Below are 27,611 nucleotides of genomic sequence, written 5' to 3'. Positions count from 1 at the left end.
CAACCAAAGAGCTAGTGCCTTAAACAGAGAGGAATAAAAATTATCTCAAAGATCGAGGTGGATAGGATTATTAATTACACACTTAAGCAAATACTGACTAGAATCTTTTGGGAAGGGTTCTTTGAAGGAAAAATGCTATCAAAGAAGAAAATGGAAGTTAAGCCTGCATAGGCAGTTAGATTTGAGTCTACCTATGAGTTTTAGCTATCTATTGCTGCATAATACTACTGCCACAGACTTGGTGGTTTAATACAACACATGTTTATTATCTACCATTTCTATGGGTCAGGAGTCTGGGTGCATCTTAGCAGGGTTCTCTGTAAGGCTGTAATTAAGGTATTGGCTAGGGCTGAGTTCTTATCTGCATGCCAGACTGTGGAAGAACCTGTTGCCAAGCTCAGGTGATTGTTGGCAGCATTTAGTTATTTGCAGGTTGTGAGACTAAGGGTCTCAGCTTCTTGCTGGCTCTCAGCTGGAGGCCATCTTTGGTTTCTTGACAGTTGTTGGCCAGAGGCTGCCTGCCATTCCTTGCCAAGGAGGCCTTTCAGCATGACCTCTTACTTCATTAAAGCCAGGAAGGGAGAGAGGCTATTAGCAAGACAGATGGTACAATCTTGTGTGACATAACCACTTTCTGTTGGTCTGAAGCAAGTCACAGGTTCTACTCACAGTCACGGAGAGAGAATTTTTCACTAAAGAATATCAGTACAGGAGGTAAGAACAGTTGGGGGCCATTGTAGAGTGTGCATTACACTTTAACCACCTATTTTCTCTACTTAGTACATTCGTAAAAGAGTAATTGAAAAAAAACCCCTCAATTTGCTCAACTCCCTGTGCTCAATAAATGATATGCTTTGTACATGTAAGTTATGTTACAGATTCAATATTCTTGGAGGGATCTCAAGATGCTAGACAGGTCACACTGGTCAAGTAAGGATATAAGCTGTCTCTTTAATAAAGATAAATTATTTAATAAGACAATTTATAGTTTAATTTCATTATCAAGGAACAGTTTTAGGAAGACCTTTATAATAGAGGAGTACTTTAGAAGCTCTACCTAGGAAGAGATCAGATATGTTCCTTTTTCCTTTTTATCACATACATACTTTTATAATCTTCATTTAGATTTAGTTCTGCAAATAGATGTTTAATGCTCAAAACTAGTCTTTATGTCAGTGTCACTACCGTCATTTTGTTGTCTGAAAACTGTTTTTTGGTAGGTTCCTCAGGAAAGGGCTTTGTATTTTCCCGAATTCTCATATCTTCAAAATAATCTGCTGAAACCTTTATAATTCAATGTCATTTTGATTAGATGCAAAGCCTTTTGTTTATGTTTTCTCTCCTGGTATAAATCATTACTGTCAAATAATATTATGATTACTTAATTTTCTTTCTCTAAAAAGGGTCTTGGTTCTTTTTTCTGACTATCCAAAGGGTATTTCCTTTACATTCCAATAATTTTACAAGAATATATCTCAGTGAAGTTCACCCAGATACACAATATATCATTTCAATATTTAGCTTTGATATTTATTTTTTAAGGTAAGTTTTTTTTCAGTCATAGTTTTTAACATGTGCTCTCTTCCATTGACTGGTTTTCAAAAAGAAAAGGAACTTCTATTATATTTGTATGTTTTATCTTCCCCGTCAGCTACTCAGGAGGATGAGGTGGGAGGATCACTTGAGCCTGGGAGATCGAGGCTGCAGTGAGCTGTGATCTCTCCACTGCACTCCAGCCTGGGTAACAGAGCAAGACCTTGTCTTAAAAAAAAAAAAAAAAGCAAGCAAATTCTGTAGGTATTATCCAGAGTGGAAGTAGTGTTCTGGGAACTGCGAATTCTCTAAACATTTCCTCTACTGCAGAGAAACCCAAAGGGATATGGGTTCAAATATATATTCATATATGTTCCTTAATTACATATAAAAATGTGCCATGACACTCTTAAATAGTACATCCTAATAGAAAAAAAAGAGAAAGAAAAAATGTACAAAAACAAAATGTAGCATTCTAAATCCTTCCTTTGCAGATTCACTGTAATATCTGTAATATGGGACCATGTATCATCTTTCATCCTCTTTTCTTCTCCTAGAATAAACTACCTCATGGGAAACCTCACCGTATTTCAGAAATTTAAACAGAATCAGGTTGCTTGGTTTTCATATCAACCATGCCAGCCTCTCTTTTGTTTCTCCTTCATTTATTTATTCATTTAACCAACAAATATTTATTGAGTGCCATGAATATTTATTGTATATATAGGTACCAGTTGGAGAGCCAGGAAAATCAAAATAGATCTTTGTCCTCATGGAGTTTCAATCCTAGTGAGGGAGAAAAATACTAATCACTCAAACAATGGTGCTACTATCATGGTCCAGAGCCCAGCTGGGGCTTCCCTGCCCCACTGAGAGGTAGATAAGATTGGCTGGAGTCGGAAGCTCTGCTCCACACATGTCCTGGCATCTCCCTGTCTCATGGTCTGACAGCTTCTGGTATGAAGCTGTCACTGTACTGCGCCTCTTTCAAAAAAGGAATTAACATATCTTCATTCCAGTCTCCACACGACAGTCAGTCACATAGAGCATTTGTAAGTGTGTCTGACTTCAATGAAGATTCAGTGGTCAGGGACCGTCCACAGCATGGCTACACAGTGAGTGAATATGCAAGAAGTATTTGAATACTCATAGTTTTAAATGTCTGTTCAACCACTTCTGTTTCTCACTGGGCTTCCATCTGTTTCAGTACTTAGCCTTCTGCCATCTCACTGGTTCCACCTTTCTCCATGTCCCTTCTCTCCTTTTCTTTTGCTTCCTTTCCTACCAATTGCTCAGAAACAAGCAGACAACCAGCCAACCACAGCAAAGACAATGAACAACAAACAAATTCCTTTTATTCTTTCATGGAGCTCTGCTATCTATTTTGTCACTTGGGACCCTGGAGACACCCACGCTCTCAGAGTTATACCTTCTACTCCAAAAGGCGTGTCTATATATTATATTCAGCAAAGACATTTTGCATCCTGAAAGAAACTGTGTTACCATCTGTTAATGTACATACATATATATATAGTTAGTAGTTAGTCTGGATATATTACAAATGATGATGCATGCTCTGACAGAAAAGTAGGAGGTTGGGAGGAACAACAAAGTATATAGTATTAGAACAGCAGACCAGATTTAAAATGAGAAAGCCAGGCAGTCTGGCTTCTCTGAGAAAGTATGACATTTCTGAAGCCTGTTAGCCAGGTAAAAAGTGTGGGGGGAAGAGCACTCCCAGCAGGAGAACAGCATGTGCAAAGGTCTGGATGTGAGGAAGACTGTGGAGCACTGGAAAGAGTGGGAAGGGGCCAGCATGGCTAGATCCCAAAGGGCCAAAGAGAAAGATGGGGATGAGGGTGGAGAGGTCAACAGGGGCCAGATCAAGGGAAACTTTGCAGGTCACATGACTCCCATTTTTAGGTTCCTGTCTCTTCCCTAACAAATGACATGACAGCATGAATGAGTTTTTCTAAAGTTTGAGTTTATTGGTTTTTGAAACACAGTCATGCCAAAGCTGACAAACTTGTATAGATACACACCCACACATACACACACGCGCACACACACACACACACATATGGTACATAAAGCACCTTTCCCCAGGGCCACATCACTTGCCATTATTAAGAACGTCTATCCTATAGCCATATACACGATTCTAGATCACCCAGATAATTAGCTGGAAATTATCTTCATATTCATTTTCCCTCCACAGGAATGTTTCCTGAAGAGAAATCGCAAATACGAGGGTTTCTGAAAGAGCTTTAAAAAATGTTGCCTGCCAGCAGCACATGGATTCTCTTTTCAGGGTTTGTATCTACCCAGCTGACACACCCATTCCCCCCTCCCTTCCTCCCAGAGCAAGTGACTTCTTGTTCCATCCTGCAGCTTACTATTGGCAAGGCATGGCAGGAGTGAATCTAGGTTCCGTTTACCACCAGGGTAAATTGCCCTCTCTATCGCATCCTTATGGAAAGGCACTTTTTCGGGTTCAGCACGTCCCCATGCATTCACAGGTACCGAAAGTGACATACACATACATTGTAAACATTGTGCCCACTGCTCTGCAAATGTTCATTTGGCCCTTAGCAGTTTACACATCACAGCAGATTCATGTATTCATGATGATGTTCATTCTGTTGTTTTCTGGAAATAAATTATGTTGTTTGCTTGCCCGGTGGCACCTGCCACAAACCATCTGACTTTTCTTCTCCACTCTTATTTTTCAACTACCAATATCCATGCCTTTTAAGCTGCCTTTTTATTGAAAGTAATAAATTAAGATGTTCATCTTGAGGTGGCTTCACCTTTGCATAAGAATCATCAGCATATACATTAGCACGCTCACAGTGTTGAGTATACAGGAATTCATTTCAGTAGCAACAATACTCACTGACCTTAGAAGGAAAAATTTCCTTTTATATTTACTTGTTAGTCTAACACAGTTGTAACTTTCCATACAGTATAATATTTTAAAATGAAGATATCTTGTGGAAGTGTATCTTCTGTGGCTTTTCTTCAAAATGAAGCCATTGGTCATATGCTGAGATTGAGTTTGCTGAAAGTGTTAAGACTCCATCTGGTCATCTTGTGAGTCAACACTTATAGTGGAACCTTGGCTGCTGGTATCAGCAGTTTCATAGGACTTCTGGTCTTTGGCAAAGTTGATGAAAACCTGATTTTTCAGGGAAAATAAAGCCATTAGTGCCTGGTAAGCCAAAGGAAGAAAGAAAGTTAATTCATATTCTCTCTGTCTCTCTCTGTCTCTCTCTCTCTCTCTCTCTCTCTCCCCCCCCCACCCTTCCTCGCTCCTAGTGCAAGCGTGTATATACGTGTAGACAGGCCCCTATAAAATCTACTTTTGTAAAACTAGGATTTGGATTTTATAGGGGCCTGCCTACACGTATATACACGCTTGCACCAGGAGTCCTTTCAGAAAATCAAATTTAACTGGGGCTTGAAAATAGCACCTATATCTATGACCATATTTATGACTATGATTTTACTTATAATCATGTCAATCATAAGCCATAGTTGACTATCTGTAGCCACATTTCTGCATTCATATGACCTACATCAATATCTCTATCAGGTATAAACAAGGAGACCAGCCCTATGCCCTTATTGAATGATTGTGTAGAAATGTTGAGAGAAATTTCACTGGTTTCAAGAGTTAATGCATTAAGATAAAATTTGTATAGAAAGCCCATGTTAACACTGTGTTCAGTAAGCCAATTACTTAATAGGCAGATCTTTTCACTTTGGTTAAAGTCATTAAATCTATTAGTCATAGTTTCACCCAAAAACTATCGAGAGTCTGTTTTTCTGCCATGGTGCTGGTAGTTGGTCATAAGTCAAAGATTAAGTCTTCATTTTGGGCAAAGTCATGATTGTCTAAAGCCCCCATTAAAATGCCTAAAGCCCCACAAGAAAAGTTGTCCGTCAAATCCAGCACCATATACTGACCCTTAAAGGCCTTACTTTCAGACCTAGTCCAATGACAGATATAATCAAACTTTCTATGTGTCATGTTGGTTGAGCTGTGTAAAATTAAGACAGTACAGAAGTGATAAAGGATGACCTAATAAGTCTCTAGTTATTGAATGCAAATGTAATTAAGACAGGTGATGTAAGTGAATGGAAAGGATTCTGCATTTACCACTTTAATTGCCTGAATTTAACAGATCTAAAGGTCTGGCACCAAATTCTAATTACCCTATCCAACCCTAATCCAGGAAGTCAATCAATAGACATGTTCTTTAAGAAACCTACCATGGAAGAAGGAAGGAAAGTGTCAACAGCTGTTTGTTATGTATGTGAAAATAGTGGGTATTTTTTCTTTATGTATACATATAACTTTATGGATACAGATGTCTTATCAAATGGAAAAGTTAATGTCTTTCACATCTTTTTAAAAATATCCCCAAGTTAAGTTAGAAATTGATTAGGCTGTTTGCTAAGTTTTTCAGGTGCAAGATTAGATATTAATTCAATTAAAAACAAATTGAATGTCATTAAAAAGAAATAACCAGAATGCATAATAATATTAATATGTGACGTTGTGCACATGGATCATGGTATATATCTTACCTCTTCCAGAGTGGTCTGACTCACTAAGAAATTTGTAATATTTAAAGCAGTCTTGTTGGTTTCCAGCAGATCAAAAATGTTTGCGACTCCTCCTGCTGTGACTGGTACATGATACTCTAGCATGCTGAGGTGCTGATCCTGTGGGAACCAAAGGAAAAAAAAATTATTTTGCAATGTCTGGCAATATTGACATGACTAGACATAACTTTACCAAGAGTTCAGGAAAATGCTGAAGTTCATTCCACTGAAAATGATGCTACAGTATAAATAACGAGTATATTTTGAAACTAACAGCTTGCAAAGATGAGATGAAAGTTTTGTGAATGTCAAAGAGAAAACAAAGTTAAAAGTTCATGAAAACTCCAAAGCATTCTATAGTCATGTGAAGTTATACAGTCATTATAATCTTGCCTGGTAAAGAATCTGTGGAATGGTATTTCACATGTCACATTATGCTCAGCTCACATAAGCTTTCTCCGTGCTCAATCTTAAGAAATTTCATTTTTGTATTAGAATTGTTCTAAAACGCTAAAAATTAGCGGTTCCATTTATACTGGCTAAAGACAGTAGACTTCAAAAGCATTGAACCTCCTTCAAATGACAGTTCATCCTTTTCGCAAATCACCCTAAACTTCTTTTCAGTTTCTTTATTTTGGTCACCAGTATCACCATCTACTTAGTTTAATCCATTCTTGTTGCCTTGGAGTATCTTTAACAATTTGCTTTTCTGGATATTTAATCAGTTACCAGCTCTTATTTATTCTTTCCTTTAAAATACCTCTCAAACTTAACCTTTCCTCTCTATTTGCACCACCAATAGGCTTAACTTGATCCTTATTACTCCACATCTTAGTTACTGCAACAACCTCTTCAGAACACCAGAAACACTGTACACTTACTTTCTTGCACAAAGCAGCTGGCATAATCTTTGCTGATACTTGTTTGATCAGGATATTTTCTTATTCCAGAATCTATCCCTGTGACCCCAATGAATCAGATCATGACCGTGTATTTCAGACCCTTCTCCTCCCGCTTTGTGCATTGCTTAGTGTCTCCCATCGACATGTAGTTGCATTATATCTGTTCTTACAATCGGGCCATCTTGCCTACTTTTGCTCTCAGATTGTTGTTTTGGCTATTTTCCTTCTAGATATCTAGAAACCACCACAGATTTGTAAAGAATGGTCTGCTAGGGAGAAATCAGACTTTTTATTTATCACTGCATTTGCCTTGTATAGCCCTGGTCCCGTGAGGAACAGACCAGGGAGAATGTAATTTCATCACTCAGTGAAACAACACAGATTTCAACCCAGAAATCCACTAAAAGAGAAAGCATTACTACCAACACAATTTGTGCAAGAAAGATGTCCTTTTACTTTTAAATTTGATTTAAATTTAGATGATAGAAAATGAGCTTTGATAAGAATCCTGAAAGCTAGGCCCAGTGTGGTGGCTCACAGCTGTAATCCCAGTGCTTTGGGAGACCAAGACAGAGAGATTGCTTGAGGCCAGGAGTTCAAGACCAGTCTGGGCAACATCATGAGATTCTGTCTCTACAAAAAATACAAAACTTAGCGGGGCATGGTGGCACATGCCTATATGCTTAGCTACTTGAGAGGCAGAGGCGGAAGGAGTCCTTGAGCCCAGGAGTTCAAGGCCGCCATGAGCTATGACCCCGCCACTGCACTCCAGCCTGGGCAACATAGAGAGACCCTGTGTCTTATTGTTTTTTTTTTTTTTTTTTTTTTTTAAGAATCAGGAAAGCTATTATTTCCTAGAGACGTTAGCCAGACTTGGGGAGGCTGAAGCAAAGGTATTTTATGAAGATAAAATAATTGTTTTTTAAATGCAGTTTATTTTCTCTTAAAATCACTTCAAATTAACATCGTGCCTTATAATTTATGGACACTTTATCATTTAATTCTCACATCAGTTTTGTGAAGTAGATGTTATTATAGTAGTAATCCCTTATTTGTGGTTTTGCTTTCTATGATTTGTTACCTGTGATCAACCAAGTCCTAAAACTATGAAATGGAAAAATATAAAAATAAACAATTTATAAGTTTTAAATTGCACGCCTTTCTGAGTAGTGTGATCTAATTTTGCACCACCCCATCTGGCATGTGAATCATTCCGTTGTCCAGCATATCTACGTTGTGTAAGCTACCTGCCTGTTTCTATATAAGAAAAAGCATAGTGTATACCAGATTTGGTACTATCGATAGTTTCAGTCTTCCACTGGAAGTCTTGAAATGTATCACCCGTGAATAGTGGGACACTCCTGTATTCCTAGTTACAAATGAGAAAAAAGAGGCCCTGAGATTAATGTCTTGCTCACATGGGCACAATTGGGCCTCAGCCCTAGTCTTTCCAATTTCTTTTTATCATTCCACATCCGATTACCTTTCACATCTGATTTCCTTTCAAAAACAATCATTTGAAATCATCATCTTCTACAAATTGTCTGTATATCAAAGATGTAATAATAACTTTTCCTGTCAAGTACATGTATTTTAATTAAGTATGGGCTATGTTAGGTAATATGCATATATCTATGTGTGTCCATCCCATGCCTGTGCATATGTGAGATGACATCAACTGTCCAATATTTCATCTAGTGTAGAACTTGAGGACTTGATTTCTACTCAGTCCTGCTCCAACTTTTGTGGGCTTATCTTTCAAATGAGGGGGACAAACCAGATAATCATTCTGGAACTCTGTAGCTTTTTGGGTTTTTTGCCTAAGAAGAAATGACCTTGGTCATATAATACCTGTCATCCCTCAGTTCCCTAATATATATAATGAGTAGATTAGCAAGGTATACAACTTGAAAATGAATACAATATGATCATAAATCCTTTGTGAGGAAGAAACAAAAATATATGTATGTGAAAGGACTGTGTTAACTTTAAATAAGTACAAAAATATATAATTAATTGAAGATGCTATTTGTTCATACTCAGTATGCTTTGGCATATCTTACGCATCTTGAACTAATCTATATATTAAGATTAATAATAAAGCTGTAGTCAACTTGGAAATCACAAATGTTGCTATGACATTACCATCAAAACTAGTCAAGATCATAAGGCAAGATAATCATTTATATGGTTGGTTTTTGTTTTATTTTTTTAGATAAGAGTCTCGCTCCGTCACCCAGACTGGAGTGCAGTGGCATGATCTTGACTCACTGCAACCTCTGCCTCCCAGTTTCAAGCAAGTCTCCTGCCTCAGCCTCCCGAGCAGCTGGGATTACAGGTGTGTGCCACCACACCCAGCTAATTTTTGTATTGTTTGTAGAGACAGGGTTTCACCTTGTTGGCCAGGCTGGTCTTGACCTCCTGACCTCAAGTGATCACCCGCCTCGGCCTCCCAAAGTGCTGGGATTACAGGCGTGAGCCACCGCACCCAGCCATCAACCCCTTACTTTTAAGTATGTTTTTGGAAAGTGCAGCTGCATGAACTTCGTGAGGGTCTCCATGGTCACTTTGTTATTCTTCAAGTGAACTTTGACAGTAAATCCTCGTCCAAACCTAGAAAGAAAAAGTGCAAAATATGGTATGAGTTACATTTTGCTGAAATAGCTCCTCTGGAATTCTAGATAATGAAACAGGACCCAAGCCAACCATTATAGCCCCTTTTCTTTATATAAAGACTGTCATTTTGCCATAAAAGTTCAGGACATGTTGCAAACTGGAAATAGTGCACTGCTATGATTTTTTATTTATTTCTACCTCTATATAAAATCAGAGTCTTTGAACAAAAATTGAGTTGAAAAGAAAACATAAAATCTTGGCTTTCTATGACATTCATGAATTTGCAATGGATATCAATTTCTGCAGTTAAATACTTTCCTTTTTTTCTTCTTAGAGTAATAATAATAAACACAAAAAAAGAAGAATGTGCAGGTTTGTTTCATAGGTATACATCTGCCATGGTGGTTTGCTGTACCCAATTAAGTATTTCTCCTAATACCAATTTCTCCTAATACCAATTAGGTATTTCTCCTAATGCTCTCCCTCCCCTAGCCCCCCACCCCCCAACAGGCCCCGGTGTATGATGTTCCCCTCCCTGTGTCCATGTGTTCTCATTGTTCAGCTCCCACTTACGAGTGAGAACATGTGATGTTTGGTTTTCTGTTCCTGTGTTAGTTAGCTGAGAATGATGGTTTCCAGCTTTATCCATATCCCGGCAAAGGACATGAACTCATCCTTTTTATGTGGCACATATACACCATAGTATTCCATAGTATTTCTTGTTGCATATGTGCCACATTTTCTTTATCTAATGTATAATTGATGGGCATTTGGGTTGGTTCCAAGTCTTTGCTATTGTGAACAGTGCTGCAGTAAATATACATGTGCATGTGTCTTTATAATAGAATGATTTATAATCCTTTGGGTATATACCCAGTAATGGGATTGCTGGGTCAAATGGTATTTCTGATTCTACATCCTTGAGGAATCGCCATACTGTCTTCTACAATGGTTGAACTAATTTACGCTCCCACCAACAGTGTAAGTGTTCCTGTTTCTCCATATCCTCTCCAGAATCTGTTGTTTCCTGACTTTTTAATGATCACCATTCTAACTGGCGTGAGATGGTATGTCATGGTGGCTTTGATTTGCATTTCTCTAATGGCCAGTGATGAGCTTTTTTTCATGTTTGTTGGCATATAAATGTCTTCTTTTGAGAAGTGTCTGTTCATCTCCTTCGCCCACTTTTTGATGGGGTTTGTTTTTTTCTTGTAAATTTAAGCTCTTTGTAGATTCTGGATATTAGCCGTTTGTCAGATGGATAAATTTCAAAAATTTTCTCCCATTATGTAGGTTGCCTGTTCACTCTGATGATAGTTTCTTTTGCTGTGCAGAAGTTCTTTAGTTTAATTAGATCCCATTTGTGTATTTTGGCTTTTGTTGCCATTGCTTTTGGTGTTTTAGTCATGAAGAGTTTGCCCTTGCCTATGTCCTGAATAGTATTGCCTAGATTTTCTTCTAGGGTTTTTATGGTTTTATGTCTTATGTTTAAGTCTTTAATCCATCTTGAGTTAATATTTGTATAAGGTGTAAGGAAGGGGTCCAATATCAGTTTTCTGCATATGGCTAGCCAGTTTTCCCAACACTGTTTATTAAATAGGGAATCTTTTCCCCATTGCTTGTTTTGGTCAGGTTTGTCAAAGATCAGATGGTTGTAAATGTGTGGCATTATTGCTGAGGCCTCTGTTCTGTTCCATTGGTCTATATATCTGTTTTGGTACCAGTACAATGCTGTTTTGGTTACTGCAGTCTTGTAGTATAGTTTGAAGTCAGGTAGCGTGATGCCTCCAGTTTTGTTCTTTTTGCTCAGGATTGTCTTGGCTAAACGGGCTCTTTTTTTGGTTCCAGATGAAATTTAAAGTAGTTTTTTTCTAATTCTATGAAGAAAGGCAATGGTAACTTGATGATGATAGCACTCAATCTATAAATTACTTTGGGCAGTATGGCCATTTTCACGATATTGATTCTTCCTATCCATGAGCATGGAATGTTTTTCCATTTGTTTGTGTCCTCTCTTATTTCGTTGAGCAGTGGTTTGTAGTTCTCCTTGAAGAGGTCCTTCACATCCCTTGTAAGTTGGATTCCTGGGTATTTTATTCTCTTTATAGCAATTGTGAATGGAAGTTCACTCATGATTTGGTTCTCTGTTTGTCTATTATTGGTGTCTATCTGCATCTATTGAGATAATCATGTGGTTTTTGTCATTGGTTCTGTTTATATGCTGGATTACGTTTATTGATTTGCATACATTGAACCAGCCTTGCTTCCCAGAGATGAAACCCACTTGATTATGGTGGATAAGCTTTTTGATGTTATGCTGGATTCGGTTTGCAAGTATTTTATTGAGGATTTTCGCATTGATGTTCATCAGGGATACTGGCCTGAAATTTTCTTTTTTTGTTGTGTCTCTGCCGGGTTTTGGTATCAGGATGATGCTGGACTTGTAAAATGATTTAGGGAGGAGTCACTCTTTTTCTATTGATTGGAATAGTTTCAGAAGGAATGGTACCAGCTCCTCTCTGTACCTCTGGTAGAATTAGGCTGTGAATCCATGTGGTCCTGGGCTTTTTTTGGTTGGTAAGCTATTAATTACTGCCTTAATTTCAGAACTTTTTATTAGTCTATTCAGGTATTTGACTTCTTCCTGGTTTAGTCTTGGGAGGGTGTATGTGTTCAGGAATTTATCCATCTTTTCTAGATTTTCTAGTTTATTTTTGTATAGGTGTTTATAGTATTCTCTGATGGTAGTTTGTATTTCTGTGGGATCAGTGGTGATCTCCCCTTTATCATTTTTTATTGTGTCTGTTTGATTCTTCTCTTCTTTATTAGTCTGGCTAGGAGTCCATTTTGGTAATCTTCAAAAAACCGGCTCCTCGATTCATTGATTTTTTGAAAGGTTTTTCGAGTCTCTATCTCCTTCAGTTCTGCACTGATCTTAGTTATTTCTTATATTCTGGTAGCTTTTGAACTTCTTTTCTTTTGCTTCTCTAGTTATTTTAACTGATATGTTAGGGTGTCAATTTTAGATCTTTCCCACTTTCTCCTGTGGTCATTCAGTGCTATAAATTTCCCTCTAAACACTGCTTTAGCTGTGTGCCAGGGATTCTGATATGTTGTATCTTTGTTGTCATTGGTTTCACATAACTTATTTAGTTTTGCCTTAATTTCATTATTTAGCCAGTAGTCATTCAGGAGCAGGTTGTTCAGTTTCCATGTCATTGTGTGGTTTTGAGTGAGTTTCTTAAATTTGATTGCATTGTGGTCTGAGGGGCTGTTTGTTATGATTTCTGTTCTTTTGCATTTGTTGAGGAGTGTTTTACTTCCAATTATGTGGTCCATTTTAGAATAGTGATGTGGTGCTGAGAAGAATGTATATTCTGTTGATTTCGGGGGGAGAGTTCTGTAGATGTCTATTAGGTCCACTTGGTCAAGAGCTGACTTCATGTCCTGAATATCCTTGTTAATTTTCTGTCTCATTGATCTGTCTAATATTGACAGTGGGGTGTTAAAATCTTCCACTGTGATTGTGTGGGAGTCTAAGTCTCTTTGTAGGTCTCTAAGAACTTGCTTTATGAATCTGGGTGCTCCTGTATTGGGTGCATATATATTTAGGCTAGTTAGCTCTTCTTGTTGCATTGATCCCTTTACTATTAGGTAAGGCCCTTCTTTGTCTCTTTTGGTCTTTGTTGGTTTAAAGTCTATTTTATTAGAGACTAGGATTGCAACCCCTGCCTTTTTTTTTTTTTTTTTGCTTTTCGTTTGATTGGTAACTATTCCTCCATCCCTTTATTTTGAGTCTATGTGTGTCTCTGAACATGAGATGGGTCTCCTGAGTATAGCACACTGATGGGTATTGACTCTTTATCCAATTTGGGAGTCTGTTTAATTGGGACATTTAGCCCGTTTACATTTCAGGTTAATATTGTTATGTGTGAATTTGATCCTGTCATTATGATGCTAGCTGGTTATTTTGCCCGTTAGTTGATGCAGTTTCTTCATAGTGGCGATGGTCTTTACAATACACTTGTAAAGTTAAATGCATTCTAATTTAAAGTAAGCGAGGTATTGATAAGCAGGTCATTGGAGATTTGGTGTCATCAATAAAAATTAATGCTATTGGGGTTTTAAAAATAAATATTAAATCAATGTGCTAGCTAACTGTTTGCACCAAGAATAGAGTTTATAAAGAAGTCACAACAGACTCTCTAGGAGCAACATAATGCCTCTTTCATCCTTTTTTCCTTATCATGGTTAATACTATCTTGCAAGAAAGTCAACTTGTTATAGAGAAAAGCATAAAATATTCTGAATTTTGGAGATTAACATGGATATGTATAAATGCATTTACACTCTGGTATATATGAACTATTAAATTTGATAGTAGTATGATATTTATGCACATTTCTCCAATGTACTCTTGATTAAAAGGTTTTGAATGTGGTATGAATGTTAGGTAGCTTACTGAAAGACTGTGCAAATGGCAAATGAACATGCTAGATACAATCTATGCCTTCATTTACTTGTCAAGGTCTAATTTATTATTGGGTAAACTCTAGAACTTCCACCTGAGAGTATTTTGGTTGTGAATTTTTTTTTTTTTTTTTTTCAGTTTTGGCCTTCTAAATTTATGCATTAACTAAAATACATTTATGAGTTAAATTTATAAGTTAACTAAAATATTTAAGGAAAAATTCATAAAATTCTCAATAAAATAATTTAAATTTAAGGTGAGTTAATGACTAGCTTCCAAAGATTATATTGTCCATTCTAGTTTTACTACTCAGGCTGCTGAGATAATCCTTGAATCTGAGTGAGCACCATTAGACTGATGACCCAATACTCCTGTTAAACACTGCATTTGTTCTTCACCTGCTCTTTATGTGCTGCAAAGATCCAATACATTGGAACTTTCCATTCACCATAATGGCCAACCTGGTACAGAGAGCTTCACATTCTTCCATGCTAAAAGACAAAGCAGGATCATATTAGCATTCAGGACACAGAAAACTTGGGTTGAAGTTCATGAGCATAAGCATAATTGTTTCATTATGGCACTTGGAAATACTATTTTAGTATTTTTCTTTTCTTTTCTTTTCTTTTTTTTTTTGAGATAGGGCGGTACTCTGTTGCCCAGGCTAGAGTGCAGTGACTTGAACATGGCTCACTGTAGCGTTGACCTCCTTTACTCCAGTAATCCTCCTGTCTCAGCTTCCTGAGTAGCTGGGACGACAGACGTGCACCACCACGTCTGGCTAATATTTTAATTTTAATTTTTTTTTTGTAGACATGGGGGTCTTGCCGTGTTGCTCAGGCTGGGTCTTGAACTCCTGGGCTCAAGTGATCCTCCTGCCTCGGCCCCCCACAAAGTCCAGGGATTACAGGCATGAGCCACCGTACCTGGCCTAGTTTCTTGATTCTCTTTTAGTTTTTAGTTCTTTTAAAGGAGAACAAAAACCAATCTTTTAAAATATAAATTAAATGTCTTCAGATAGGGTTTATTACTGTTTATTCTAAAACTCGAGACCGTCTTTCTCTCACCTGGAATACCCCCCAAATCAAACCTACGATTTCTTTCAAGCTTTGATTCAAGACCTACACTTCCTCAGAAATGTTTTCAAAATAACACTAAGATTTTTCCATTATGCCACGTACCCCATATTCTGTTGGCTTTCCTATTTTTGGATTTATAACTAGTTAGCCTGTACTTGATTATACAGTCTCTAATTTCATGGTCTATGATAATTGGAGGTGATTTTAGGTATCACCCTGTCGACCTCATACAAAAGCCAATGGAAATTAAATGATTGGCTCCACTGTGCTGGGGCAAACTATGATATAAACAGGTCTCTTGACAATAAGCAAATCTAATACTTTTTCTCCTATGTGACAATCATAATGCAAACATAAACTTAATACAAATTGTAAGACAAGGCCATCCTCATAAGAGAGGCACGGATAAAATGATTTAGTGTCTCTTATACTTAGCTGATTGGAAGTGTCTGCTTCGTGGAGGAGAGGCATGTGAGCTGGTTCTGGAAGGACTGGTAAGATTAGAACTTGGAGAGATTTTGTGAAAAGACCATTTCAGGCCAGGTGTAGTGGCTCATGCCTGTAATCCCAGCATTTTGGGAGGCCAGGGTGGGTGGATCATTTGAGGTCAGGAGTTTGAGACCAGCCTGGCCAACATGCTGAAACCCTGCCTTTACTAAAAATAGAAAAATTAGCTGGGCGTGGTGGTGGGCGCCTGTAGTCCCAGCTACGTGAGAGGCTGAGGCAGGAGAATTGCTTGAACCCGGGAGGCGGAGGTTGCAGTGAGGAGTTGTTGTGCCACTGGACTCCAGCCTGGGTGACAGAGTGAGACTCTCTCAAAAAAAAAAAAAAATCAAGTTGAAAGCACAGCCAAAGAAGGGGCTTGGAGATGGGAAAGGGTATGGAGATGGGAAGAATGTAGAACCAGGAGTCATTCAGATTGACTGATAGAAGAGGGTGTTGCAGGGTAAAAAGACTGAGCATTTAGATGAGGCCATAGAATGGAAAGCCTTGCATGTTGAGCCTAAAGATTCTGAACTTTATTTGACAGGCAATAGGGAGCCACAGATGAGTTAAGAGGGCCGTAAGTTATGAGAAATTCAATGTTGAAAAGATTGCTGAGACCTTAGACTCTGTCCCACCACAGGAACTAGATTCTCACCATGAAACCTGCCTGACTTGCTCCTACTACTATAAATATAAAATAGTTTGATTCAACTGTCGGCATTTGTCGTATATATATGTGTGTGTGTGTGTGTGTGTGTGTGTGTGTGTGTGTATAACATATATAAGTATATAGGTAATCCTGTGTAACATATATACACATATATAACACATATAATTATATATAAATATATATGTGTGTGTTATACAGGATTACCTTTGCCCATCTGTCATCCTAAGATTGTGTGGATTCACTTTAAAGATTTCACTCAGTTTACCTGTGAGATGTGAGGATGACAGAACATTTGTTCTGTACTTCTTCCGAAATGATCTTCCAGAGGTGCCGTTTCGACTTTGGATCCATCCCAGAGCTTGGCTCATCCTTAATGGAAAGTTACAAGAAAAATTTATTAAATTAATTTTTGATGAAGTTCTTTTCGTGAATTACTGCATTTCACTTCCCTAGAACAGAAACACTTTTCGAGGTCCTGTGACTAACCCGTTTTATACTTAATAGGCTTCTTTCTGTTGCTGTCAAAAAGCTCAAAATTAATCATTTAAAATTGTCAATCTGTTTTAAAAAGTGTCTCAGTTGACACCCTGTTACTTTACGTCTGTCTCTTATGTTTCTTTGGAAAAAAATTCCACTTCCATTACTGGCAAAGTAGAGTTCTTACATTTAATTCTACCTTGCCACATATATAAGCCACATCAACAAGATTACCACCCTGGTCCTGATAGCAGAATCGTGGCTATGAGTGATAATATGCTTTATGAAGCAGAAAGAACATAATTTGATATTTCAGTAAATTTGTTTGAGGTATATTTTTAATTTTCTGTTATTAATTGAAATTTAACACTCCTTAGGAAATAAAAACAAGATTTGTAGAAACTGCCGAGTAGAAAGATATACATTATTTTTCAAAGTAAATGATACTATGAAAAATCATTCAGACATAAAATTAGAAAATGTAGCAGTAGATCATCTAAACACACAATAACAGATTTTGACACATTATAGGTCAAGATTAGGTAAAAATTTAAAAAATATATTTGTAACAAAAAATATGTACATATGTACATAACTAGAGGCTTGTATTTACAGCATGGTGTTAAATCTAAAGAAAGGAATGGGTTATGTGGAAGCTAATATAGTTGAGTTCATAGAAGTAGAGAGGAGAATAATGGTTACTAGAGGCTGGAGGCATAGTGGGGAGAGGAGGATAAAGAGAGATTGGTTAATGAATACAAAATTACAGCTAGACAAGAGGAATAAGTTCTAGTGGTCTGCAGCACTGCAGGGTGACTACAGTTAATAATAATTTATTGTATATTTTCAAATAGTTAGAAGAAAGGATTTTGAATGTTCCCAGCACAAGGAAATGATACATATTTGAGGTGATAGATAAATTAATTACTCTGATTTGATCATTACATATTGTATACAGGAATCAAAATATCACACTATACTCCATAAATATGTATAAAATATTATGTGTCAATTAAAATAGTAGTTAAATAATTTTTTAAAAAATAAAGAAATGAGTGTTAATTTGGGGAAACAAAGGATACATTGTCACTGCTCCTATTTTTGAAGAAGATAGCATATTTAGTAAATGCATGTAGAAGAAAACTTGGTATCTTTCATAGTCAATATTTCATTTTGGTTCATTAATACATAATGTTTACATCAAACGTTTAACATTTTAAAGTACTTTACATTTGTTATTTCACAGAGGTGTCTAAGGATTGTTTTGTTCAATTTAAGGAACATTTACACAATAGAATTCCATTATAAGCATCGATTGGCAGAGATATAATGCATTATAAGCTTCTGGTATTATAGAAAGATGGGCTGTGCATCATTCTATCTGGCAGTTTAAATGATTTGATCCACTGTATGACTTAATCCCTGGAATAATGTGGTGACTTATAACTGTATTATGATTCCTTATAGTTAAGGCTCTTTCAGACTTTGGAGGTCCTTGAATGAAGGGGATTTTCCAAAATAAGGGCAAGTATATTTCTCTGAAATGAACACCGTTTTACAAAGTTAGACTTGAGGTGCAAAATATTAACATTACTACTATGTGTAATTTATATTTCCAGGTGATCAGTTAAATTTTCCATCTCTTAAGAAAAATGTAAATGTGGAATGCATTTCTTCCCCATCCTACACCACACCCCATTCAGATGAAATAGGATGGTATGCATCACATCCTAAGCTAGATAGCTCATATTTTTAAGCAACAAGGAAATAAAATTTTAGTACAACACATTGTCCTAAAATGTGCCTGTCCTCCATAGTAGACGCTGGAAAATAGGAGTTTACCTACTCAGTTCCTAACAGAAAAAGAGAGTGATTTCTTCAATAGATGGGAATCAAATTCTACCATATTCCATAACTGACTTGAGTACCTTGAATTTGTTTTGCTTCCCATTTCCATGCCAGTGTTTCCTCTGAAATGCACTAAGCCATTGCTTTCAGATAAAACATTTTTGAGGGCATATTGTTGTGGTAACAAATTCTTTGCTGATATAAACTCCTTTATTGAGATAGTGTACATAAAGTGCTTTGTACAATAGCTAACACATAGTGAGACCTCCATAAATGTTGACTGCAATCATGATGATGAAATGTTAACACATACAATCAGATAATGCTGTTCTAATTATGGAGTGGCCTTTTAAAATAATGATTCACTTACCAGCAGTAGAATGGAAGGTTTCCCTATCAAAGCTAGTGCAGTGGATAATTTTCTTTTTGTGCCATAACTGCACATGGAGGTAGCTCTGTCCTTGAAGGGTATCAGGTGAAGTCTCCTAAGGAGTTTATGAACAGTCTGTGGGCAATAAAAGAGGAGTTAGGTTGACCTTCCTGTGCCAAAACCCTTAAAGCACTAAATGGAAAAAAAAGGTGCTCATGAAAAGAAAATTTCATCATGGAGAATATATCTGGAAAAAAAAAATGAAAACACTTAAATTCAACTAGATTTTATTTTTATTTTCAAAGAATCACTTTAAGATTAATAGTTTATTTGAAGAGATTCTTTGGAGGTTCATTTTCAGATGGGATTCCCTCCCCCATCATATATGTGTGTGTGTGTTTACAATTGCAAATTGAACTTTTTGCTGCATTACCACAAGATTCTCTAGTAAGGCCTAATAGAGCTAAAACAGAATTCACAAGGCAGGGTTCTCACTGACTGTTATTGCTGCTTCCTCTTTCTTCTTACTGAGGGGTGAGTTGTCATAAAGGCTTTCAATCTATTTAAAACTGACCTAGTATCAAAACGTTAGCACATTAGGAATCATGGGTTCTTGTAGTTATTTCTGTAGTTAAATAGCCCTGGCAAATAATGAAATCCTGGTTGAACTTAAACAACAGGTCCTCAGGATTGCAAAAGCAGAAGAAACTGCCCTAAGGGTTAGCCATCTCATTAAAATGGCAAATAGTTGCAGTGAGATATAAAGCCATAGATTAAAAATCAAAGTGGAAACTAATCTATTTTACTTGGGCATTTTGCCATTAACTCTTTGTGTCAGTGCTCATCCAAACACTACAAGATGTACAGGTATCACCAACCAATGCTCAGCCCAGAGCCTAAAGCAAGTGTGATCCTCTGTTTAATAGTTCTTAAAAGGGTAACTGAACAAACACAGACCAAGGAGTTTCTAAAGCTAATTTCATAGGTGCATATATAATACACATGACCAAACTAAGAGGGACTCACTGCCATTGCCACTGCCAGAAGGAAAATGACATAGTTTTTCCGGTGGTTTTGTGGGGAAATGGTGGGGCAGGGGGGATAGTGGGGTGCGGTGGGGCAGGGGACAGAAGCAGAAACAATAATGGTTTCAAATGAAGTAGTTTTTCACACTTGTACTCACTTCTTTAATATCCTTTTCTGGAATTCCATGTACCCTGGCATAGAAATACAGATGTTCTTCCACAGTTACCAGGTCATCTAAGGCATCTTCCTGAGGACAGTAGCCAACTAATGAGCTGTGAGAATCAACGTGACCCAGAGATCTGAATTGAGAGAATCAAAAACACAGATGAATTTCAAAAGATTTATCCCTCCTGGTTCCCAAATGCTGGGAAGGTAGCTCTATTTTGGTCATGGTGGTCAATGACTTTGATAAAAAGAGATAAAATAATCCCACTATCAGATTCACATTTAAAGGTTTAAACATTTCCACCCACCTTAATAGCTTTGTTCTCCCCTAAGGATTGAATAATATAACTGCAAAATAACATTAAATGTTCATTTCAATTATTTTTCTCATTGAAGTACTTTGTACTCAGTAAATCGAAGCATTAGTTTTTCATACCCAGTCTTATTTCTGATCAGAATGTTTCCACTTGAAGGAATGATGTCTCCTGTCAGCATCTTGAATATAGTGGTCTTTCCTGCTCCATTCACTCCAAGAAGGCCAAAACACTGGTTTCAGGGAGAAAAAGAAGATGTAAACCTTAATCCAAACCAATGACATACTGCTTTTGTATCTCTCCCTCTTCTCCCTGGGTGAAATAAATTACCAAGATAAATAAATCACTGGAATTATTCATGGCTAGAGTAGTGCTCTTGATAAAACTTTCCTCTTTTAAAACAAATGGATACTATGTATTCTTTTTCCTTTAACCATTGAACATGTGTGTGTATATATCTATACACACACACACACACACAGGACCTATTTTACATATTATGTTATATCATCCCTCTATGTGACATGATAAAATACCCCACAAATAAGATCTGCTAACCCAACAAAGTAATTATATTTATAGATTTCACATTATTCACACAAAATCACAACTTTACTGAATAAGCTATTGAGGCAATAGTTTCTTTGTACTGTCAAATAAATTTGATGCGTGTAGTTTGCAGCTCTGCTTGGAAAACTAAGTGGCACAGCCATATTTGCTTTCTCTTTTCAATGCTGCTTTAATATTGCTTCTGTGAGAAGGGCAAGAATATAAATAAATAGATGCAGTCCTAGGACCTCACTTCCGAAAACTTATGTCTTTATGATGTTTTTTGAGGAGGACCGGAAATGAAAGGGTTAAGACAGCACCTTGAACAGGCTTCCTGACCAAAGTCTACCCCAGAGCAAGTAGACAGTAGTTTAGGAAGGGGCTCAGGACTTGCTGTGTGGTAGGACTTGTTGAATTCCCTCTGCCAAGCGGGAAGACTCATAGGGTAAATAATATTAACTTTGGCACCAACCTAATACCTGGACATATGGAAATTATATACACAGTCAGCCCTCCTTATCCCTGGGTTTCTAACCTTTAGATCCAACCAACTATGGATTGAAAATATTCAGGGGGGATAAAAGCATCTGTACTGAACGTGTACAGAATTCCTGTGTTCTTATTCCCTAAACAATACACGATAACAACCATTTACATAGCATTTACAGTGCATTGGGTATTGTAAGTAATCTAGAGATCACTTAAAGTATACAGTGGGATGTGCATAGATTATATGCAATACTACATTATTTTATATCAGGGACTTGAGCATCTGTGGATTTCTGTGGATTTTGATATCCTTGGGGGTCCTGGAACCAATCTCCCATGGATATGGAGGGATGACTCTATATGTGTATACATATACATATATATATGTGTGTGTATGTGTATCTATATGCATGTGTGTATTTTTTCCCATGGAAATATTCAGATTAACTTTTATATTTCTAGAAAAAAATTATGGAAAAATAATTAAGATTTTTTTCTTTCCTTTTTTGAGGCAGAATCACTCTGTCACCCAAGCTGGAGTGCAGTGGTACAATCTCAGCTCACTGCAGCCTCCACCTCCCACGTTCAAGTGATACTCGTACTTCAGCCTCCGGAGTAGCTGGAACTACAGACGTGCGCCACCATGCCTAACTAATTTTTATATTTTTAGTAGAGATGTGGTTTCACCATGTTGGTTAGGCTGATCTCAAACTCCCGACCTCAAGTGATCCGCCCACCTTGGCCTCCCGAAGTGCTAAGATTACAGGCATGAGCCACTGTGCCTGGCCAATAATTAAGATTTTAATTTGTCACACAGTATGCCAATGAAAAGGACAGTTAGAAACAAAACACAGTTTCTTACCTCTCCAGCAGGTATCCCAATGCTGATATTGTTTACAGCTATAATCTTTTTGTGGATAAGTTGGTAGGTCTTTGTGAGACGATAAAGTTGGACCAGGTCAAATTCAGCCGCACCACTCTCAACTCTTAATCTCTCAGCCCGCACATCTTCATCCTCATCTATTGTCTCCCTTACATGTGAAGAATTAAATTTTCTGAAGAAAAGCCTAAAAATGGACCCAGTGATTTTACATCAATGATTTTGAAATGACATTATTCAATTTTGACATGTTTTCATGGGTTTTCATGTCACCAACAGTGTACTAGTCATCATTAGACTTCTTTTAAATTTGTAATGAATTATGCTACTCAGATAACTTAAGAAATCTATATAGACCCTCTTCACTGTATTCACTATGATATTTGTGAAACAGCTTTTGTTCTCCATGCCTTACATGTTTACAGATCCACTGTTAAGATTTATAATTCTAATTTCAGTAATAAGGAAGTGTTTGAAAGTTAGTTCCTAAGAGAGGGACTAAAGAACTCCAGAATCGTTAGGAGAACTCATCATCTACAAACCTAAGACCAATGATCACCTTTAAAAAAAAAAATCCTTTCAGCCAGGTGCAGTGGCTCACCCCTATAATCCCAGCACTTTGAGAGGCTAAGGCAGGCGGATCACCTGAGGTCAGAAGTTCAAGACCAGCCTGGCCAACCTGTCAAAACTCTGTCTCTACTAAAAATGCAAAAATTACCCAGGCATGGTGGTGCACGCCTGTAGTCCCAGCTGCTTGGAAGGCTGAAGCAGGAGAATTGCTTGAACGCAGGAGGCAGAGGTTGCAGTGAGCCAAGATCACACTACTGCACTTCAGCCTGAGCAGCAGAGCAAGACTCCGTCTCAAAAAAAATTTTTTTTCAATTAAATTTAAAAAGCCTCTCTACTTTTTTTTCTTTTTAAGTTTAGAAACAGCATAAGATCTGCCCTTTTAACAAAATTTTAAGTGCACAATACAGTATTGTTAACTATAGGTACAATATTGTACAGCAGATATATCTACTTTTATAATCATCAATAATATGAATGCTATTGTTATTCTGTACTTGTTTTACTATTAATGTCTCACCTAGGATTTAGCCAATGTTTTAAGGTTATCAGCCCTCCAAACTCATTAAGTCCCAAACCCACCTTGATATCTTGGCTAACAAATACCAAAATAAATAAATTAATTAAAAAATTTAAAGAAATCAATCCAGGTTTTCTTCCCAATGTTCCAATTTCTTCTGAAGAGATCCCCAAAAACCCCAACTGTAATGTTTCTTCTCATCTTCCTTATTCCAAAATCATGTAGTCAGTCTCCAAATACTGGAAATGCCTTTTTTGTTGTTGTTTTTTTTTTTTTTCTGAGACGGTGTCTTGCTCTGCCGCCCAGGCTGGAGTGCAGTGGCGCCATCTCGGCTCACTGCAACCTCCGCCTCCTGGTTTCAAGCAATTCTCGTGCCTGAGCCTCCACAGTAGCTAGGATTACAGGCAGGCACCATCACGTCCAGCTAGTTCTTGTATTTTTAGTAGAGATGGGGTTTCACCATGTTCGTCAGGCTGGTCTCGAACTCCTGACCTCAGGTGATCTGCCCACCTTGGCCTCCCAAAGTGCTGGGATTACAGGCATGAGCCGCCGCGCCTTATAACACCCTATCATGGATTATTTTCTGCCTAGTCCTATAGGCTTTTATCCTTCTCAGCTAGATTTCTCCAGGAGATAAAACTGCTCCCGGGTCTCTAACTCTTCCATTCCAGTCTGCACTGCATCTACAAAATTACACTTCTTCAAGCACAACTTCATCATGTTTTTCTCTGTTCAAAAACTCTTAATGAATGTCCATTTGTTTGTTGAATAAAGCCCAAACCATATCTCTTTACCAAGCATTTAAGAGATTCCATAATCTCCCAACTGCATGTTAAACTGTAACTCCTACTTTTTCCTTACATTTATTCTATGTTCTAATTAAATTAGAATACTTCTTTATTAAATATGCTCTAATATATTTCTCTATCTCTGCTCTTTTATTTCCTCTCATTATTTACTTAAAATTTTATTTTTCAATAGATGATACATGTACATGTCATTAAAATTTAAATGATACCGAAGAATATATAGTGAAAACTGGTCATCTTCAACCATGTATATCTCTCATCAGGAGAGGCACTCACAATTAGAGATAGTCTATGGATATGTCTGCATAAATAATTCTTTTCTTTTTAACTTGAATGGCAATATACTTTACACATAGTTCTGAACCTTGCATTTTTAAATTAGTAAATATTAAAGACACTTCCAAATGTTACATAGAGAACTATATCATTCTTTCTAATGGCTGTTTAATGTTCTATTAGTCCCTAAATGAAGGACGTTTATGCTGTTTCTATTCTTTTGCTGTTGGAAATGGTTACTATGATGAACAACTTTAAACATACATAAGTCTGTATATCTGTGAGCATATATGTAAGCATTCCAGAAATGGAATTGCTGGGTCAATTGCATGTGTATTTCTTCTCATTTATGATGCTGTCTTCACTTTTTCTTAGTCTTCTTTTCCCAAACTTATTGCCAACATGCTCCACACTCAATCCTCTTTCCCCATTTCTGCCTAGAAAGTGTTTTCCATTTTCCCAAACTCAACTCAAAGACGACATCTTTTGTTTATGTATATATTTTCACTTCACCACTGTATCTTAATCTTTTTAAGGTTAACAACTGTGCTTATTTAATTTTATTCCCTCACTCAACAGCAATAGTTGCAGTCACATACTAAGATTTGATAACTATTTACTAGAATAAAATAGCGAATTATGCTAGAATTTTTTTAAGTTTTTGAGCCAAACATTTCCATATTACCAATGGAAAAGCTTAGACTATTGACTTCTTTCTCAATAGCTTGAATTGAGTCCTGTTTTAGATGTCAAACGTATGCTTTCATTACATTTACCTGAGTTTCTTTATCAGGGATTCATTGATTAAGAGTCTCAAGAAAAAAAACATGGTGCCCTGAGAAACCAGAGCCACAAACATTGCACCTAGTTTATCCATCTCAAAGGTTTCATTTGGGTATTCCACTCCATATGCTTTTAAGAAGTCTAGGACTGACTGTTGTTGAGAAAGTTCAATCAAACCGTAGCCAAAACAGAATTGTGGGAAAATCAGGAAAATGCGCTTGAGGGTTTCAGAAATAAGTTCTAAAGTCTGAAATAAGAGAAATAAAAAATAAAACTCAGTGTTAAGCTTCCAAAAAGCTGACAAAAATTTAGAAATAGATGTAGACAAATAGTGAAACCTAAAAAGCTTATCTAGATTGACAATTATTGCCCATGTAGGCTGAATTTGCATACAACTATTTAGTATACTAAATGGTGGATGTTTATCACTGAAATACAAGCAGAAAATCATTGTATGAGGCCACCTCTAATGTTGGACCTAATCCTGGAGGCAAAATTATTTCTAGACCTGCCTTTAATCCCAGGAATGTAGGGCTAGCCAGCGTGTTGGGGTCTGATACAGGGTATCATTATGTGCCTGAGGGAGGCAGGTACTTAGTACAGTAAAGTTTTGGAACCCAAGATAATCCCTACTTGGAGAGGGACTAAAATGGTGAAATGAGGTAGAAGAAGAGACAACATGTCTCCAAGAGGGGCAAATAGCTCATTTTCACATTATTCACACGTGGGCCAACAACTTCCACTTCATGAATTTTCTTCCTTCTCCCAGAATATGCTTGTCTAGTCCTCAGTTCACTTCATTTCCTCTCTATTCTTTTCTGTTCAATTGCCTGGCACTGTTAGTGCTTCTCTTCTCACTAATCATAATTGTCAGCTCTGAATGAAAAGTGATGCTTACGATGAAGTAGTCTTCAATACATGATTGAAAGGGGATGAATTAGGTTTTTTCTCTATGAACGTTCAAATGAATCAAAGCTCACAGTCATATAACTAAGTCATTGTCCTTGTCACCACCATACCATAAGAATTTGTTAATGAGGAAGATGTTTAGCTGACCAATGGTTGCGATTTCTGTAGGGCCGCACAATACATCTGATTTCACCTCCATGACACCATTCAAGCCCTATCAAGTGTCAATAGTTTTAACACTCAGTACATACAATGATAGGCATTAACTTAGATGAGGCCCAAAAAGGATTTTAAAAGCTGTAGTTTCTCCTCTCCCAAATTTAATAGAATCAAATGATATTCTTCTTTTTTATGCAGAATAAATAAAATCTTTCTATCTGGAACATGTTGAAGCTTTTGATAAATTCACTGAAATTTAGCAGACTAATAAGGGACCTTACCGGATCATTAGGCTTTTCCTTGGAAAGAAAGTATACCACTGACAGGGAAACAATGGAATTAATGCCAAAAAACAAGTTGACACAGACATAAGTGATGAAGGCCATTCCTGTTTCATGGAAGAGTCCAGCCAGCAAGTACATCCAAGAAAATGTTGCATACCTGCAGGTTAAAAACACAATGAAATAAAATTATGCCTTGGCCAGGCATGGTGGCTCACACCTGTAATACTAACGCTTTAGGAGGCTGAGGCAGGTGGATCACTTGAGCCCAAGAGTTTGAGACCAGCGTGAGCAACTTGGCAAAACCCTGTCTCTACAGAAAAATACGAAAATCAGCCAGGCATGGTGGCATGCACCTGTAGTCCTGGTTATTTGGGAGGCTGAGGTGGGAGGATCACCTAAGTCCGGGAGGTCAAGCTGTGGTGAGCTGTGATCATGCCACTGCACTCCAGCCTGGGTGACAGAGTGAGATCCTGTCTCAAAAAAGAAATGCCTTAATTATTCTATTTTACAAAAAATAACAATTTAAATGGGCTTCCAAAGTAAAAATAACCATTAGGGATGAGTTGTCAAGCCTTGTAACTAGATCTCTCTTTCATTCCTTTTTGACAAAAAAATCCAAAGAGTATTTTTAAAAGACAGAAAAAAGCCTCTTTTAAGAAACCTTGAGTAGTTCTACATCATTAAAACTACAAATTAATCCATCCTGAATATGGTATTATCCCGCCTAGGCAAGCCTTTTTGGTTGCTCAGAAATAGAGTTTAATCAGTATAAATCTTATAATTTAAAGTTGAGGAAAAGTAATGACACTGTTCAAGTC

General features: G+C 37.2%; 1 protein-coding gene across 1 annotated transcript in view; it reads right to left on the bottom strand.

Moving 5' to 3' along the window:
• Positions 1–3,496: 3,496 nt before the first annotated feature.
• ABCA12 (ATP binding cassette subfamily A member 12) overlaps positions 3,497–27,611 on the bottom strand; it is a 214,955-nt gene continuing 190,840 nt past the window's right edge. Inside the window, exons 43-53 of the mRNA XM_033230381.1 lie at positions 26,791–26,950; positions 25,435–25,688; positions 22,469–22,673; positions 20,691–20,800; positions 20,247–20,388; positions 19,064–19,198; positions 16,634–16,737; positions 14,532–14,624; positions 9,554–9,659; positions 6,127–6,264; positions 3,497–4,711 (exon numbers count right to left, since the gene is read on the bottom strand). Coding sequence (XP_033086272.1) covers positions 4,604–4,711; positions 6,127–6,264; positions 9,554–9,659; positions 14,532–14,624; positions 16,634–16,737; positions 19,064–19,198; positions 20,247–20,388; positions 20,691–20,800; positions 22,469–22,673; positions 25,435–25,688; positions 26,791–26,950 — 1,555 coding nt within the window. The 3' untranslated portion in view covers positions 3,497–4,603. The remainder of the gene's footprint in view (positions 4,712–6,126; positions 6,265–9,553; positions 9,660–14,531; positions 14,625–16,633; positions 16,738–19,063; positions 19,199–20,246; positions 20,389–20,690; positions 20,801–22,468; positions 22,674–25,434; positions 25,689–26,790; positions 26,951–27,611) is intronic.

This window comes from Trachypithecus francoisi, unplaced genomic scaffold (genome assembly GCF_009764315.1).
Source record: "Trachypithecus francoisi isolate TF-2019V2 unplaced genomic scaffold, Tfra_2.0 Lachesis_group13, whole genome shotgun sequence".
In the NCBI taxonomy this organism is placed as follows: domain Eukaryota; kingdom Metazoa; phylum Chordata; class Mammalia; order Primates; family Cercopithecidae; genus Trachypithecus; species Trachypithecus francoisi.
This window is presented reverse-complemented; position numbering and strand designations above follow the sequence as displayed.